This window comes from Thamnophis elegans, chromosome 10 (genome assembly GCF_009769535.1).
Source record: "Thamnophis elegans isolate rThaEle1 chromosome 10, rThaEle1.pri, whole genome shotgun sequence".
NCBI classification, from domain to species: domain Eukaryota; kingdom Metazoa; phylum Chordata; class Lepidosauria; order Squamata; family Colubridae; genus Thamnophis; species Thamnophis elegans.
In genome coordinates, this window is record NC_045550.1 from 71,054,049 (window position 1) to 71,072,386 (window position 18,338).

General features: G+C 47.4%; 1 protein-coding gene across 1 annotated transcript in view; it reads right to left on the minus strand.

The window, feature by feature from the left end:
- Positions 1–372: 372 nt before the first annotated feature.
- Positions 373–18,338, minus strand: part of FGF12 (fibroblast growth factor 12) — a 36,028-nt gene continuing 18,062 nt past the window's right edge. The window contains exons 2-4 of the mRNA XM_032224933.1: positions 9,416–9,526; positions 1,696–1,799; positions 373–378 (exon numbers count right to left, since the gene is read on the minus strand). Of these exons, the coding sequence (XP_032080824.1) occupies positions 373–378; positions 1,696–1,799; positions 9,416–9,526 (221 nt within the window). The remainder of the gene's footprint in view (positions 379–1,695; positions 1,800–9,415; positions 9,527–18,338) is intronic.

Here is an 18,338-nt window from a genome sequence, read left to right on the forward strand (position 1 = left end):
CTGTGGCCACGCGAGACATTTGTTAAGCGAGTTCTGCACCGTTTTGTGACCTTTCCCCACCACCGTTGGGAAGTGAATTGCTGCAATGGTTAGGAATACGGTCGTTAAGTAATTCTGGCTTCTCCATTGACTTGTCAGAAGGTCATAAGAGGGGATTGCAGGACCCTGGGGTGCTGCAACCGTTGTAAGTATGAGTCGGTTGCCAAGGGCCTGAATTCCAACCACGGGGACGGTTGTAAGTGTTAAAAATGGCCATACGTCACTTTTTTCAGTACTGTTGTAACTTCAGTGCCTAAATGAACTGTTGTAAGTTGAGAATCACCTGCAATTTACTTTAAATAACTCTTCAATTGGTAATTCCTACAATCTTTCCTAACCCTATTTAGCAGCAAAAGGGGACAGTTATTGTAAGTTTCCACTTTATATACCACGTTATAAGGCCTTGGTAAGGCCACACTTGATAAGGCCACTTCAGTTTTGGTTGTGACGATGTAGAAAAGATGTGGAGACTCTGGAAAGAGTGCAGAGAAGAGCAACGAAGAGGATTAGGGGACTGGAGGCTCAAACATACAAAGAACGGTTGCAGGAACTGGGTAATTTAATGAAAAGAAGGACCAGGGGAGACATGATAGCAGAATTCCAATATCTCAGGGGTTGCCACAAAGAAGAGGGAGTCAAGCTATTCTCCAAGGCACCTGAGTGCAGAACAAGAAGCAATGGGTGGAAACTAATCAAGGAGAGAAGCAACTTAGAATGAGGGGAAACTTCCTGACAGTTAGAACAATTAACCAGTGGAACAGAAGTTGCCTCCAGAAGTTGTGAATGCCCCAACACTGGAAGTTTTTAAGAAGAGATTGGACAGCCAATTGTCTGAAGTGGTGTAGGGTTTCCTGCCTAGGCAGGGGGTTGGACTAGAAGACCTCCAAGGTCCCTTCCAATTCTGTTATTCTATTCTATTCCTCTGTCCCCAATTCCCCCACATCCGTTTTGCCTCACATTTTTGCTCCCGACAACTCCAAACAAAAAGAATAACCAAGATCCATCCACCATCCAGGTACAAGACCACCTCCAGGGCACCTCAGCACACACCTGGCCAGGTATAAGCATCACCTACGCTCACAGGGAACCATGTGCCCATCGGTGTGAATGCCACCAGCAGCCCTTCTGCTCACCCTCTCAAGTCTCCCAATCTGCCTTTCTTAAGACCTCTGGATAACGCGAGTCAAACTCCCCCGCTCAATCATCATCCGTCACCGAAAAATCAGCCCACGATAAGAATCCTTTTCCATGTTTCCACAACAAGCTCCCTTTTAACTCAGGTAGCAGTCAAGCCTCCATATAATCAATACTGTCAACTTACCGTATTTCCCCCAAAATAAGCCCTGGCATGATTTTTTTTGGATGCTCGTAGTATATGCCCAACCCCCAAAATAACACACACACCCCAGTTACGATGGTCAGACTGAGAGAAACATTTTGTGCCGCATTTCCCTGAAAATAAACCCTAATGCGCCTTTTGGAGCAAAAATTAATATAAGACTCGCGAGTTTTGGGGAAATGCGGCACTTCTCACTCCTGAAAGCAACTTTCAGATGTCACAAATGTCCTCAGATAGAGCTGCCTCCTCATGCAATCCCTCCAGGCATCCCCACCCAGACCACCTCCCCAAAAGGAGATGTCCCCAGAGACACTTACGGAGCTGTAGAGGTACCCCTCGCCATTCATGGCCACGTAGAGGCCGGCTTTCACGCCTTGGATGGCCACCACACGAAGCCCCACTGGAATGAGGTTGAAGAGGGCTGGAAGAGAAGGAGGAAGAAAGGAATGAGTCTGGGGCTAGGAAAACGAGGAAACTCTTCCAACCCCCCCAGGACAGGAAGCTTGGCTTCTCAAAACTTTCATGGTACAGACGACCAGGAGAAGATCCATTAATCATAGAATAACAAGAGTTGGAAGGAACAGAATAGAATAGAATAGAATAGAATGAGTAAACAGAGTTGGAAGGCACCTTGGAGGTCATCTAGTCCAACCCCCTGCTCAGAGAGAAAATCCTTACACTACTTCAGACAAATGGTTCTCCAATCTCTTCTTAAAAACCTCCAGTATTGAAGCACTTACAACTTCTGGAGGCAACTTCTGCTCCACTGATTAATTGTTCTGCCAGGAAATTTCTCCTCGGTTCTAAAGTTGCTTCTCTCCTTAATTCCCTAGCCAGAATTCTGGGAATTGAAGTCCACTGTTTTCAAGTATGCTGACTGGGGAATTCTGGGAGTTGAAGTCCAGAAGTCTTAAGAGTGGCCAAGGTTGGACACCTGCTCTAAAGTACGGGATGAGCACCCCTAAAAGACTCTGCACTTCTTTTTTTCCCCTAGCCACCGATAAAACAAATCCCATATCTTATAAAGTTGTTCATCCTCTTGCTCTCTAATTTCAAATGTCAATTTACTCATTTCAGCACAGTCCATTATTTTTCGGATAACTTCTTCCTGTTTTGGTATTGTTTCGTTTTTCCAGTTTTTTGCAAATACAATTCTGGCTGCTGTTAACACATTTACAATCAGAATAAACCAGAGGTCTTTTTATTGGGGATCATACCAGAAATCTACAAAGACTCTGCACTTCTTGATGTTTATTACATTCAACCTCTTCATTAGGGGACTAGCAGATTAAGCTTTGGGAAGGTACGTCCGTGTTAAAAATGATTTTCTAGCTTAAAAAATAAGTCCGATGCTCAGTGACTTTCAAACCTAGTTACTTTGAGGTGAGTGGAATTCAGCTCCCAGAATCCCCCAGCCAATATGCTTTAAGATGAGCGGGTTTCAACTACTAGGATTCCCCACCAGCATGCTTTTAAATGAGTGGACTTCAACTCCCAGAGTTCCCCAGCCAGTGTGCTTTAAGGGGGCGGACTTCAACTCCCAGAATCCATCAGCCAGACTGCTTTGATATGGATGGACTTCAACTCCCAGGATTCCCCAGCTGGCATGATTTCTCTCAGTTCTGAGAGTTAAACTCCATATATCTTGAAGTGTGGAAAGCTGTATTAACTATAACCGAATTTGGAAATTATTTATGGATTCTAATTATGCACAGAGCCATCTGGAACATCCAAAGTCCGGGTTTCATTCCAGAAAAGGTTTTATAACATTAGATTTTGTGTGGCTGGCTACAGCATTAAGAATGAACAGTTTTAGATTAATTAGAAATTCTCATATATTATTGGCCCTTTTGGTCAACCTCTGATGTAACTCAAATTGGACACTGGTTCACCACCTTTTCTTCAACACGGGTCCCCTCCAAATACCTTTTGTGGCCCCAGGACTTAACTCAAGATTCAAATTCTAGCATTTCTTCAAGATTTCACGGAGCCCGTGGCAACACCGTGCCCCCTCACCCCCCTGGGCCTGTGAACCAATGGAGAACAATTGAAATAATCGCTTTTATGTGCTAAGCCTGTTCTATGGTTATTTTGATATCTTTACCAGTCAAGTGTGACTTGTAAATTCAGTTTGCTTTTTGATATTTTGCAAATCTTTAAAATATTCTCTCTCTCTTTTTTTTTTTTGCATTCTTTTTTTTTATTGAAAATTTTTGGGAAAAAAGGCTTTTACAAATATTTACCTCCCCTCCCCCCCCCGAACCCACCCACCCCCACCCCACCCCCCCCCCGACTTCCCAGAACCAATACAGGGTATAAATCTTTAACAAAGATGTTGTAAAATAAACTTAAAGAAAGTTACTATCATCTTTCATTTGAGCCTCTTTTGTTAGGCTAACTCTAAACATATTTTATCATTCCTTGTTTCTTCAGTCATAAACTATCTGGAATTTCTTAGTCCCGTATTTATTTTGAATACAGTCGATCCATCTTCTCCACTCCAGTTTATATCTCTCATCTGAGTGGTCCTTGAGATATGCTGATATTTTAGCCATCTCTGCTAGGTTTGTTACTTTTAATGTCCATTCTTGAATAGTAGGGAAATCTTCCTTCTTCCAGTCTTGCGCCACCAACAGTCTTGCTGCCATTGTTAAATGCAAAATCAAGTTAGTCTCTATACCAGTAAAGTATTCTCTTTTAACTCCCTTTCTTCTTTCTTCTTTATTTTTGTCTTCAAGTATCTTTAAAATACAAACATTTCTAAAAAACAAATAAAATTGGCAGAATTCTTCCTATTTGCTTTCTGGCTACCACCTGTTCCTATTTTTTTAAAATTATTTCTTTCATACTATTGATGGTTCCAATCCCACTTTTGGGATTTGGATTGGATTTGGGATGGGCGAAAAAGAACAAAGCAATGGGCATAAAAACTCCTCACAGACCACTAAAAGCCATGCAGTAAAGGACATCCGATGATTGAAAGACCAAAAACCTTGTTAAGCAGGAAACTGCTTCAACTTCTTTGCAAAATATAAGAAGGGTTGCAGAAACGGAGGGTTTCAGAGAGAAGGTCCATGCTCCACTTCCCTCCCGAGGGGAACCCTCAACAGGCCCTCTCTTAATGGCCAGACAGCTGCATTGGGTCCATGCTGTGGCTTCCAAGAGGCAGCAACTATGGTTATACTCTGCTTTTCTCTTCCGGTTCGGCTTTTACTAAAGGTTTCCGTCGAGAGGAACATTGGTGAGTTTTATGCTGATTTTTGGAGGCCCTGCTTCGATAGGGCTACCTAGAGAGGTTTCGAAGTGTCCATAGCCGGATGACCAGGTTCTCTAACCGCTTTCTTCCCTGGCTGAGGAATTCTGGGAGCTAAAGTCCTAAAGTGGCCGAGGTTGGAGACCCCTGCCCTGGGCCACCCCTCTGCTAAAACCCCCAGATTTGCTTTTCTCCCCATGTACATGTACACGTCCGAACGAGGCTTAATTTCTCTGGGTCTTATTAATAGATGGGGGTATGCGGGTTCATGCATACCTTTTTGGGGGGGTCCATGTTCACGTAGTGTCCATTGGAGATGGAGACCCTTTGAGAGTCGTATTGCAATGGATTTTCATTTTAATGTACGCCGACTGGTGTACATTCAACGTGGCAATAAAGGTAGCTTAAGTCAGTGATGGGTTTCCAATGGGTGAGGTTGGAACGGGGCGTCCTCATGGACACGGGCAGCACGCGCATGCGTTCTAGCGCCTCTGTGACACTCCGCGATGCTCCAGCTGCTCTGCGGAGCATCACCCAGGCGCTGCAGGTGCCATGTGCGTGCGCGGTAGCACAGAAGCTTTAAGGCACAGGTAAGGGGCTTGGGCGGGCAGGTGGGGCCTCCAGAGCACTGGAACGGAATGGTGTCCGGTGCTCCGCGCTGGCTACGGTACGCCCATACTGGAGCATACCGCCACAACCCGCCACTGTTCTAAATCTAAATCGTGTCCACCTAAGCAATGCTTATAATGCAAGTTAACATCACTGAAGAGCCCAGTTTCAAGCACGGTTGTAACCGGGGTGCCAAAGCAAATGTGGGTAACCTCAAGGGGTCCGACTTAGCCACGAAGGACAGAGGGGTGACTTTGGGCCAATCCCCAGGAGACGGGGAGTTCTAGTCCCGCCTTAGGCATGGAACCCATTGGGTGTCTTTGGGCCAATCCCCAGGAGGCTCTGATTTCAAATCAGGCACGAAAGCCAACTTTGGGCCAGTTACTCCTTCTCAGACCAGCCCACCTCACAGGGTTGTGGTTGCAAGGAAAGCAGCAGGAGGAGGAGGAAGGTGTGCCAGATACCTTTGTCACTTTTGAGTTGTTTGTAAAATAAAAATAAAAATAAGAAGATCTCAATAAGCAAAGAGGTTTCCCGCTGCCTTGGACCCAAAGCCCGGTGGGGATCCGGGGCCAGAGGAGAAAGCGAGGACGGGCCTGGGAAAGGCTGCAAAGAAGAGAGCAGGCCTCAGTTTCCCGGGAGTCAAGGCAGACTCGCAAAAGGAAAAGGAAAAACCCTGGTCGGCAGCTTCCTCCTCCAACACAACCGCAACCGTCCCCAGAATCAATCAGGGACAAGGAGCCTGTCAGGCTAAACGCCCCGCGAAAAGCAATAAAGAGACGGGAAGGAAAAGGCCCCCAAGAGCCGGACCTCCTCATAAATCAGTTCAGTTAAGCAGGCACCGCAATTAAATGCCGCTTAACGAAGCCTCTTGACAGGCAAAGAGAGGGGGCCCGGGGTGGAGGAAAATTTCCCTCCCGTTGATGGGCCATCAGAGGAGGAAGAGGGGGAGGGGGAGGAGGGGGAGGAGGAAGGAGGAAGAAGAGAAGAAGAAGAAGAAGAAGAAGAAGAGGAGGAATAGGAAGAGGAGGAGAAGAGGAAGAGGAAGAGGAAGAAGACAATAGCTGTGGAGTCCTTGGTGGTTTCCTTGCAGACGTTTCATTGCCAACGTAGATAACAGCATCAGTGGTAGAAGAAGAAGGGGTTGCAGAGGAGGAGGAGGAGGAGGAGGAAAACTGAGGGGTCCTTGGTGGTCTCTGAGCTTGGTGGTTTCCTTGCAGACGTTTCATTGCCAAAGTAGATAACAGTATCAGTGGTAGATGAAGAAGGGGTTGCAGAGAAGGAGAAGGAGGAGGAGGAGGAGGAGGAGGAGGAGGAGGAGGAGGAGGAGGAGGAGGAGGAGGAGGAGGAGGAGGAGGAGGAGGAGGAGGAGGAGGAGGAACAATGAGGTCCATGTTCCTCTCTGATTTTGGTGGATTTCTTGGAGACGTTTCATTGCCAAAGTAGATAACAGTATCAGTGGTAGATGAAGAAGGGGTTGCAGAGAAGAGGAGGAGGAGGAGGAGGAGGAGGAGGAGGAGGAGGAGGAGGAGGAGGAGGAGGAGGAGGAGGAGGAGGAGGAGGAGGAGGAGGAGGAGGAGGAGGAGGAGGAGGAACAATGAGGTCCATGTTCCTCTCTGATTTTGGTGGATTTCTTGGACACATTTGATGACCCAGCTAGGTAACATGGTCAGTGCTAGGACCGAGGATGTTACCTAGCTGGATCATGAGAAGCCTGAAAGGAAGCCACCCAGCTCAGAGAACACCCGGGACCCTCCACTCCTCCTCCTCCTCCTCCTCTCCGCAACCCCCCCTCCCTTCTACTAGCACTGATGAGGTTCCCTAATAAAAATACTACAGCCCTACTCGATGATGGGTCTCGTGGGAGATTCCACCCCAGGATTTCTCAGTAGAAACGCAGCCGGCAGGAGGGGATCCACCTTGCCAGGACCCAGGGATCTGCCCCAGAGAAGGCAGGGATGATCCCATCCTGTCCCAACTGGGGACGATCAGCTGCTGCATGCTGGGAGGGGGGCCTGGGGGGGGGTCCAGGAATTCTCTTCTTGCCTCTGCCCCCATCTTCCATCCAGATGACACCCTCCCCCCCCCCGCTCTTTCCTCCTCTCGGCCAGAGGGTGTCAGCACGGCTGCTGGAAAAGGGAGCGGTTTACCAGTAGTCCTTGATTTCATTTCACTCACCCCCTTCCTTCCTTCCTTCCTTCATTTCATTTACCCCCTTCCTTCTTTCATTTCATTTACCCCTTCCTTCCTTCCTTCATTTCATTTACCCCCTTCCTTCTTTCATTTCATTTACCCCTTCCTTCCTTCCTTCATTTCATTTACCCCTTCCTTTCTTCCTTCTTTCATTTCATTTACCCCTTCCTTCCTTCCTTCCTTCATTTCATTTACCCCTTCCTTCCTTCCTTCCTTCATTTCATTTACCCCTTCCTTTCTTCCTTCTTTCATTTCCTTTAACCCCTTCCTTCCTTCTTTCATTTCATTTACCCATTCCTTCCTTCCTTCTTTCATTTCATTTAACCCCTTCCTTCCTTCCTTCCTTCTTTCATTTCATTTACCCCTTCCTTCCTTCCTTCTTTCATTTCATTTACCCCTTCCTTCCTTCTTTCATTTCATTTACCCCTTCCTTCCTTCCTTCCTTCTTTCATTTCATTCACCCCCTTCCTTCCTTCTTTCATTTCATTTACCCCTTCCTTCCTTCCTTCCTTCCTTCTTTCATTTCATTTACCCCTTCCTTCCTTCCTTCCTTCTTTCATTTCATTTACCCCTTCCTTCCTTCCTTCTTTCATTTCATTTACCCCTTCCTTTCTTCCTTCCTTCATTTCATTTACCCCCTTCCTTCCTTCCTTCCTTCTTTCATTTCATTTACCCCTTCCTTCCTTCCTTCTTTCATTTCATTTACCCCTTCCTTCCTTCTTTCATTTCATTTACCCCTTCCTTCCTTCCTTCCTTCTTTCATTTCATTCACCCCCTTCCTTCCTTCTTTCATTTCATTTACCCCTTCCTTCCTTCCTTCCTTCTTTCATTTCATTCACCCCCTTCCTTCCTTCTTTCATTTCATTTACCCCTTCCTTCCTTCCTTCTTTCATTTCATTTACCCCTTCCTTCCTTCCTTCTTTCATTTCATTTACCCCCTTCCTTCTTTCATTTCATTTACCCCTTCCTTTCTTCCTTCCTTCATTTCATTTACCCCTTCCTTTCTTCCTTCTTTCATTTCCTTTAACCCCTTCCTTCCTTCTTTCATTTCATTTAACCCCTTCCTTCCTTCCTTCCTTCCTTCCTTCTTTCATTTCATTTACCCCTTCCTTCCTTCCTTCATTTCATTTACCCCCTTCCTTCTTTCATTTCATTTACCCCTTCCTTCCTTCCTTCCTTCATTTCATTTACCCCTTCCTTTCTTCCTTCTTTCATTTCCTTTAACCCCTTCCTTCCTTCTTTCATTTCATTTACCCATTCCTTCCTTCCTTCTTTCATTTCATTTAACCCTTTCCTTCCTTCCTTCCTTCTTTCATTTCATTTACCCCTTCCTTCCTTCCTTCTTTCATTTCATTTACCCCTTCCTTCCTTCTTTCATTTCATTTACCCCTTCCTTCCTTCCTTCCTTCCTTCCTTCTTTCATTTCATTCACCCCCTTCCTTCCTTCCTTCCTTCCTTCTTTCATTTCATTTACCCCTTCCTTCCTTCCTTCCTTCTTTCATTTCATTTACCCCCTTCCTTCCTTCCTTCCTTCTTTCATTTCATTTACCCATTCCTTCCTTCCTTCCTTCCTTCTTTCATTTCATTTACCCCTTCCTTCCTTCTTTCATTTCATTTACCCCTTCCTTCCTTCCTTCCTTCCTTCTTTCATTTCATTTACCCCTTCCTTCCTTCCTTCCTTCCTTCTTTCATTTCATTTACCCCTTCCTTCCTTCCTTCCTTCCTTCTTTCATTTCATTTACCCCCTTCCTTCCTTCCTTCCTTCCTTCCTTCCTTCCTTCCTTCCTTCTTTCATTTCATTTACCCCTTCCTTCCTTCCTTCCTTCCTTCTTTCATTTCATTTACCCCTTCCTTCCGTCCTTCTTTCATTTCATTTACCCCTTCCTTCCTTCCTTCTTTCATTTCATTTACCCCCTTCCTTCCTTCCTTGCTCAAAAGAAGAGCCCCGGTGGAGCCGTATGGGGAGGGTGGGAGGGACTCACTGTAGTCGCTGTTTTCATCCCTGGTTCCGTCAATCGTCCCGTCCGGATGCATCTGTAGGAAGAATTCCTGCTGGCTGAATAACCTGGTCACGATCCCTTTCAGCTGGGGTTCTGCAGAGGAAGAGGAGGAGGAGAGAGCCAGGGGTCAGGCCACGGCCTCTGCCGGGCAGGGATGCCCACGCACACACACAGAGAAGCCACCGGGCAGAGGGGCCTGGGGAAACCAATCCTGCCCAGGTCTCTCCCCCTGGGGTCCCCAAAGGGTCAAAGGTCAGCCTGGCAGGAGGGAAGCGGCCCCGTCGTCCGGCTGGGACCACGCGTGGCAGAGGCCACTCGCAGCAGGTGCGCCTCCGTGGAAAGAGCCACGTGGCCACTTACCCAACCCATCAAAGGCTGCACTGAGGGTAGACAAAGGTTTGCATGTAGGAGGCATTGGGGGGGGGTGTTAACAGGGAGAGACGGGACCAAGGATGTTACGTAGGTGGTCCTCGAATTACGACCACAGTTTTTTCCATTGGTAAGCAAGACAGTCGTTACGGGAGATTTTCCCTGTTCTACAATCTGTCTTGCCACAGTTGTTAAGTGAATCACTGCCGTTGTTAAGTTAGGAAGGCGGTCGTTAAGTGAATCCAGGCCATCCCACCTCACCTCTCGTTTCTAACCCTAGGTACAGTGTTTCTCAACCTTGGCCACTTGAAGATGTCTGGACTTCAACTCCCAGAATTCCCCAGCCAGCAAATGCGAAACACTGCCCTAGGAAGCCACCATTGCATAAAGCCACCATTGCATAAAGCCACTTCCCGTGCCCACGTGGCTCAGGGAACATAGTTACCTCCCCACTGAAGCGGTGCCTATTTATCTACTCGCATTTGCAAGCTTTCGAACTGCTCGGAGGACAGGAGCTGCGGCGAGGACAGGAGCTCAGCCTGTTGCGCGCTCCTCGGGCTGCCAGATCTCCAGCCCATAAGCTCATCGTCTTTAACCACTTTGCCGTTGTGGCGCCTACTGAGCCAGACCATAAGAGCCAAGGTGGCGCAGTGGTTAAATGCAGCACTGCAGGCTACTGCTAGATCAGCAGGTCAGCGGTTCAAATCTCACCGGCTCAGGGTTGACTCAGCCTTCCATCCTTCCGAGGTGGGTAAAATGAGGACCCAGATTGTTGGGGGCAATATGCTGACTCTCTGTAAACCGCTTAGAGAGGGCTGAAAGCCCTATGAAGCGATATATAAGTCTACTGCTATTGTAGTTAACTCTAATTACGTCTCCCAACCCCCAACTGCCCCCCCCACCCCACCGCTTTATAAAGCCTTGGTAAGGCCACACCTGGAAAACTGCATCTAGTTTTGGTCCCCAGGTTACAAAAAGAGGTTGGGACTTTGGAAAAAGTGCAGAAAAGAGCAACTAAGGCAGTGTTTCTCAACCTTGTCAACTTGAAGATGTCTGGAGTTCAACTCCCAGAATTCCCCAGCCAGCATTCGCATTCGCTGGCTGGGGAATTCTGGGAGTTGAACTCCAGACATCTTCAAGTTGACAAGGTTGAGAAACACTGCACTAGAGCATTACGCACCAGAACAATTAGACACAAGGACAGTTTCTCCCCCGAACGCCATCACTCTGCTAAACAATTCCCTCCCCACTGTCAAACTATTCCCTAAGGCTGCATTACTGTTAGTCTCCTCATCGTCCCTTTCCCCCATCTCCTCCCACTTATGACTGCAGGACTGTCACTTCGTGGCTTGCATCGCTACGATTTATATTGATTGTTTCCTAGTATGATTTGATTGCTTGTTTCTACTCTGTGACTATCATGAAGTGCTGTTCCTTATGATTCTTGACGGATGTATCTTGTCTTTTTATGTCCACTGAGAGCATCTGCACCAAAGACAAATTCCTTGTGTATCCAATCCCTCTTGGCCAATAAAAATACTATTCTATTTTATTCTATTTTATTCTGCATTCTCTTCTGTTCTATGATCCTTTGAGTAGATCCAAGAAGGCTCCACACTCATTTGCACCACTCAGGTGACTCTGAGGACACAGAGAAGCCTCCAAGTGGCCTCAACGACCCTCTCAAAGGATGCAAACGACCAGCTGTTCTGCAAGGAGTATAAGTCCTCCCATTCCCCACCATCCAGTCAGAGCTGAAGAAGCTTCTTGGATGAGAAGCAAAATGTCTTCAAACAGAAACCAGAAGGTCCAGTTGCCTCCTGAAAAAGTATCTTGGGACAACTGTGACTTGGATGACGGAGAAGCTCCATAGAGGCTCTCCTTGGTCAGTTTCCGTCCATTGTTTCATTATCCAACTCAGTGTTTCTCAACCTTGGCAACTTGAAGATGCCTGGACTTCAACTCCCAGAATTCCCCAGCCAGCAAATGCTGGCTGGGGAATTCTGGGAGTTGAAGTCCGGACATCTTCAAGTTGCCTAGGTTGAGAAACACTGATGCAACTAGACAAAATTCTCGAGGCTAGAAAGGATTTGTGAGAAGTGGGGGAGGACTGTGAGGTCCTTGGTGGCCTCTGAGCTTGGTGGTTTCCTTGCAGATGTTTCATGCCCCAAAACTAGATAAATCCTCCGTGCTGGTTTTTTCATTGATGCTGCTCCCTAGTGGGGTTGTGAAATGTCTGCAAGAAAACAACTAAGCTCAGAGAGCACCAAGGACCCCACAGGCCTCCTCTTCTTCTTCCTCCTCCTTGCAAATCTCACTCCCTCCTAGCACTGATGGTGTTACCTAGTTGGGTCATGAAACGTCTGCAAGAAAACCACCAAGGTCAGAGAGCACCAAGGACCCCTCGTTTCAACCCTGAGCTGCACAAAGGATCCGTTGTTCTTGGCTGGGCCTGAAACTAATGTGCAATTGAGACTCTGGAAAAAATGCGTCCGAGGGAGGGAGGGAAGGCCAGCCCTGCAGGGAGAAATGCATATTAAATGCAGCGTCCCCAGGGTAGCCGCTCAATGGCCATGGCAGAGCCTGGGGAAAGGGGGGGGTGAAGCAGGGGGTCACAACCGCATCACACAGCAACAGGCAGACGGGCACTGTCTTCCACTCACAACCCCAACTGAGCACAAACTACAATCGTCAGTCATTGCAGTGGGCTAAGTGGGTCACCACACAACCAGGCCTGATTCTAAGTCAATTTCTGCAGCAGTTGTTAAGTGAACGCTGCAGTCATTAAGCGAATCAGATTCACCCAAGAGACACTTTTTTCCAGAAACTGGAAACCAGAAACCAGCAAAAACCATCAACATTCACACCTCTCTCTCTCTCTCTCTCTCTCTCTCTCTCTCTGTCTCTCTCTCTCACACACACACACACACACACACACACACACACACACACACACACACATGCACGAACACACAGTTCAAACAGATTTAAAGGCGACCTGATTGCCCCAAAATGTGATCGTTTGACTGCAGAGAATATATGTGCAGCTATCATAAATATGAAATCGGGTCATAAATAGCTTTTTTGGGGAAGGGTCTTTTTGTAACTTTGGTAGCTTTTGTAAGTTTGAACGGCCGCCAACTGAGGAGTCCTAAGCAAAAAAAAAAACTCCCTGTATCTTGGCAGTTTCCTATTAATGGCTGGAAGGGTGAATGCAACTCAAGGTCAGAGAGCGAAAAGGACCCCACAGTCCTCCTCCTCCCCCTCCCCACAATCCCCTCTCCCTCCTAGCATTGATGATGTAACCTAGGCAGGTCATGAAACATCTGCAAGAAGGACCCCTCAACGAAAGTTCCCCATCATCTCCGGGCTTTTTCCCCCCTGATATAAATGTGAGTTTGGCTTTGAAAAAAAGTAGAAGGGAGACCTCCAAAGCCCTCAACTTCAATCTGACCGAGAGATCTCTACAGAGCGTATCCTCCCCCACCCCCTTAATGTTGGCCTCCCACCCTCTCCAGGCTGCAGAGGGTCCCCTTCACAGGTGCCATTCCGCTGGTTCACACCGGTTTGGGCGGACTGGTAGTGGCGGTGGTGCGAGGCTCCGCCCCCCCCCCAGGTGTCATCACGGACCTTCTGCGCATGCCCAGGGGCGCACACTCCCACTGCCAAACCGGTAGTGAAGGAAAGTTATAAATCCGGAACTTTCATCATATGTGGTGGAGGTGGCCCCACCCCAGGAAATATCGGCTTAAAATTAAGGACTGGCCCGAAGGAATCACGGAACGAAGGATAGCATTGAAACCAGAATTATGTTTGCTAGGTATTCTAGACCCAGAGATGGACAAGATATATCAATATATAACATTACACATACTAACTGCTGCTAGGATCGCCTTTGCACAAAATTGGGGGAAAAACCCAGACGATATGGTAATTAGGAAGATACTCCAATGTGCTGAAATGGACAGGATGACCATGGAGTTAAGAGAGAGAGAAGAGTTGGAATAGATGGTACGAGTGGCTACACAATAGAAGCCAAAACAAGACATAAAGTTTAGAAAATTACTGATTATATTATGAAGGAAAATGTGTGTGTATGTATGTATGTATGTATGTATGTGCATACACACACACACACACACACATATGTTGTATTTGTGCTGATAAATAAATAAAGGGAGACTAGTATAGATCTATTTCAAACTATTTAGCTCTCATCAGCTAGTCATACCCTTACTGGGATTAGAACCTGGGCTGTATTACATCTTAGGCAGATGTGTTAACCACTAAGCCACAAGGTTCTCCTCCATTATCAGCTGAGCCAGGGAAATAGGTATGTATTTAGTGTCACAACCCCTGGTATGCCCAAATATGGGAGGAAGCTAACTGCTTCCATTCTCTGTCTATCGGCTCGTCACAAGAGACCATCCAGACAGAAAGCCAATATTTTTACTGTTGCCTTTGTTACATTGGTGTTGTATTTGTATATAAAATTTGATTATATGCACTAAACTATTACAGTATAACGTAAGTATATTCAGTACTATTAGAATTGTTAAAAACCACGAGAAGGCAAAAATTGAATCGTAAACTACAAAAGTAGAATATACATGGCTGATAGGGGAAGCTGTAGAAGTATGTTATATTGTTTGTGTTGTTTGTGTTATTATTTGTTTTGTATCTCCCTTTGTATATTTTTCTTGTTCTTTTTAAAGTGGAAAATGTTTAATAAAAGCTATTTAATCAACAGTTCTACCTCTCTCAATTCTTTATTCAACGTGTTCTATTTTTCCCTACCTCCCTTGCAAGCTTCAAAGCACGCAGGAGATTTACCCAACCCCACCTTGGTCCCCCCACCTCAAAGAACCTCTTCTCCCCTGCCCTCGGGCTCCCCAGGGTGCCCCCACCAACCTTCCCTTGCCCTGGCAGCTTCCCTGGAGCCCGGAGATGGATCCCTGCCCTCCCGTGGGGAAAAAAATCTGCTTTTCTCACACACACACCCCCCGTCCTTCTTCTCCCCGCACTCTGGCCTGGCTGCTTCAGCAAAGGGAGCAGGATTTGGCTAAGTGGCAGCTTCAAAGGAGGTGAAGAACAATGTGTGAGTTCAGAGATGAAGGGGAAGAGGAGATCTGCTTCTTAATCCTAAAGCAAATTTCAGAGGAGAAAGGCAGGAGACGAGGCGGCTGCAGGAGACAGATATACACGGAGTCCTTGGCTTAGAATAGTGTTTCTCAACCTTGGCCACTTGTAGATGTCCGGACTTCAACTCCCAGAATTCCCCAGCCAGCGAATGCTGGCTGGGGAATTCTGGGAGTTGAAGTCCGGACATCTTCAAGTGGCCAAGGTTGAGAAACACTGGCTTAGAACCATCCGCTGAGTGACCCGGTCACTGAAACAAGTGACCAGTTGTCACCCTTACAAACTGGTGCAGCGTCCCCTGCGGTCAGGAGATCAAAAATCCAGGCACTTGGCGCCTGGCATGTCCTTCTGACGGTTGCAGAATCCCGGGGTCGTCCGATCTCCTTTTGCGACCTTCCGACAAGTCAACGGGGAAGGCAGATCCACTTAATAACTGTGTGAACAACTGCACTTCATAACCGTGGCAAGAAAGGGCATAAAGTGGGGCAAAACTCACTTAACAGCGGCCTTGCTTAGCGATGCAAACTTCGGGTGCCGGGGGCTACCCTTATTCTACCAAGAATTCCCGGCTACTCTTCGGTGGAGTTACTTGACCAAAAAGCAAAAGAGCCGAGGTGGCGCAGTGGTTAAATGCAGCACTGCAGGCTACTTCAGCTAACCGCAGTTCTGCAGCTCGGCTGTTCAAATCTCACCGGCTCAGGGTTGACTCAGCCTTCCATCCTTCCGAGGTGGGTAAAATGAGGACCTGGATTGTTGTTGGGGGCAACATGCTGACTCTGTAAACCACTTAGAGAGGGCTGAAAGCCCTATGAAGCGGTATATAGTCTAACTGCTATTGCTATTGCTATCCCCTTCAGATGCCACCTAGCATCTGTGGGGAACAATGGCCCTTTTAGTGACTTGTGGACTTCAACTCCCAGAATCCCCGAACCAGCCATCCCAGCTCAGGAATTCTGGGTGTTGGAAGTCCACAAGTAATAAAGGGGCCATCGTTCCCCACCTCGACATAGTCAACCCTCCCTCAACACAATGCGTTTCAGCTGTGTTGGAATTCACCACCTGGCAATTCTGAGCTCAAAGCCTCCATTCCTCTGGAAATGGCAGGGGGCTGGGCTAGATGACCTCCAAGGCCCCTTCCTGCTCATTCAATCCTATTCTAGCCTCATGGAGTGATGGACTTCTGCTGCCAGGCTGGGAGGGGAAGCCCTCCGTTTCTCATCCTTTTGTTCTTCAGAAGGAATCCAGCGGAGAGACAAGGGAGCCGCTGGAAGCTAAGCCAGGCTGCTGTGCCCACAGCTGGGGGCCACCCACGGCCAAAGCAGACGCAGCAAGCAGATTATTAAGAGGCAGGACGCCAACGGCGGAGCCGGATAAAGATCAAGGATGCCAGGAGGGATCCTTCAGATGAAAACTAGACCTCCAAAGATCAGAATCTGTAACCGGAGGGAAGTTCTGACTGGAGGATCAGCCGGAGGATTTCTCTCCGTGCAAACAGAAGCTCATCCGAGGGACCAAGGAGGCAGCCGAGGAAAGGGACCAGTGCCCACTTTCTCACCTGCTGGGATCCCAAGAGTTGCTCCTCCTGAAAGGTGGCTGCCTGTGTCAATTAAAAAACACACCAACCACCAACTGCAACTAATTTCAGACACGCTTTGGATGCCCAGCCTTTGAGGAATGTCAAGTTTCCCTCCAGTTCCTGCTCCCTGTGCCAACCTCCTGTTAATCCGAGGCCCACTCACACAACACGTGGTGTCGCACCAAGCCAGTTAAAGGCCGAGGCCGGACAGGGGTCAACCTGAGAGGTTGGGCTGATGTCCAAGTCCACCACAGGTCCTGAAACAGGGGGATCCCTCAGAGTCAGTCACGGATGCAACCCAACAGAAGCATTTTCCCTCTTCCGGATGGTGGACCTGTGTTGCTTTCACTCCCTTCAGCAGGGAACTTCAAACGTGCCAACTTCAAGACTTGTGGACTTCGACTCCCAGAATTCCTCAGCCAGCATGGGGAATTCTGGGAATTGAAGTCCCAGACGCCTTAGCCTCGCTGAAGTTGAGGAACACTGATCAGTCTCTAGTAGCCCAAAATCGGAAGGACTGGTGGTAAAAAAAAAGAGATTCCTCCTGATGAAAGAAATGACAGATAAAGAAATTCAATTCTTTAAACCTCCGTTATTTCAATTTCAATTTAATTTTTCAATTTAATAAAATCTGTATTCCCTTGTCCCTTGGGACTCTGGGCGGCTTACAGGCAAGATAAAAAAGCATTTAAAAATTTAAGATAAAAGATACAATTATTAAAATTACACACCATGCATTCTGTCTAAGTGGGGCTGGATATTGATCAACAGCCCCAGGCCTGCTGGAAGAGCCAGGTCTTGGTGGCTTTACGGAAGGCCGGGAGAGTGGGAAGGGTCCGGATCTCTATGGGGAGATCATTCCACAGAGCCGGCACAGCTACAGAGAAGGCCCTCCCCCGGGGAGCCGCCAGCCGGCATTGTCCGGTCGACGGCACCCGGAGGAGGCCCAACCTGTGAGATCTAGTTGGTCGTTGGGAGGTAAGTGGCAGGAGGCGGTCTCTCGGGTAGGCAGGTCCTAAACCATGTAGGGCTTTAAAAGTAACGACTAGCACCTTGAAGCGCATCCAGAGACCAATGGGGAGCCAGTGCAGCTTGTGGAGGATAGGTGTAATATGGGTGTATCTAGGTACACCCCATATCGCTTGCACGGCTGCATTCTGGACCAACTGCAGTCTTCGAACACTCTTCAGGGGCAGCCCCATGTAGAGCGTGTTACAGTAATCCAGTCTTCGTTATGAAAGCCACCTTTTGCCCCAAGGCACCCCGTTAGTCCCCCAAATCAGCCACTGGGATTTCTAGACTGAGCCTTTCATACCCAAATCTTCCCCAGATAAGAAATAAGCAAAGATGCGTTTCTATTGCCTTTGTACATTTGTGTTGTATTTGTGCTGATAAATAAATAAAGGGAGACTGGTATAGATCTATTTCAAGCTATTTAGCTCTCATCAGCTAGCCATACCCTTACTGGGATTCGAACCTGGGCTGTATTACATATTAGGCAGATGTGTTAACTACTAAGCTACAGAGTTCAACTCCTTATCAGCCAAGCCAGGGTGAAAGGTATCTATTTAGAGTTACAACCCCCGGTAAGCCCCAATTATGGGAGGAAGCTAACTGCTTCCATTATCTGTCAATCGGCTCGTCACAAGAGTCCATCACAACAGAAACCCAATATTTTTACTGTTGCCTTTGTACATTTGTGTTGTATTTGTGCTGATAAATAATAAAGGGTTTCTGGCTTTAAAAGGTGCCAACACAAAAGCTTCAAAGCTTCCTAAGATCAAGAGTCATTACTGCAAGGAAACACTGAACTTAACATAT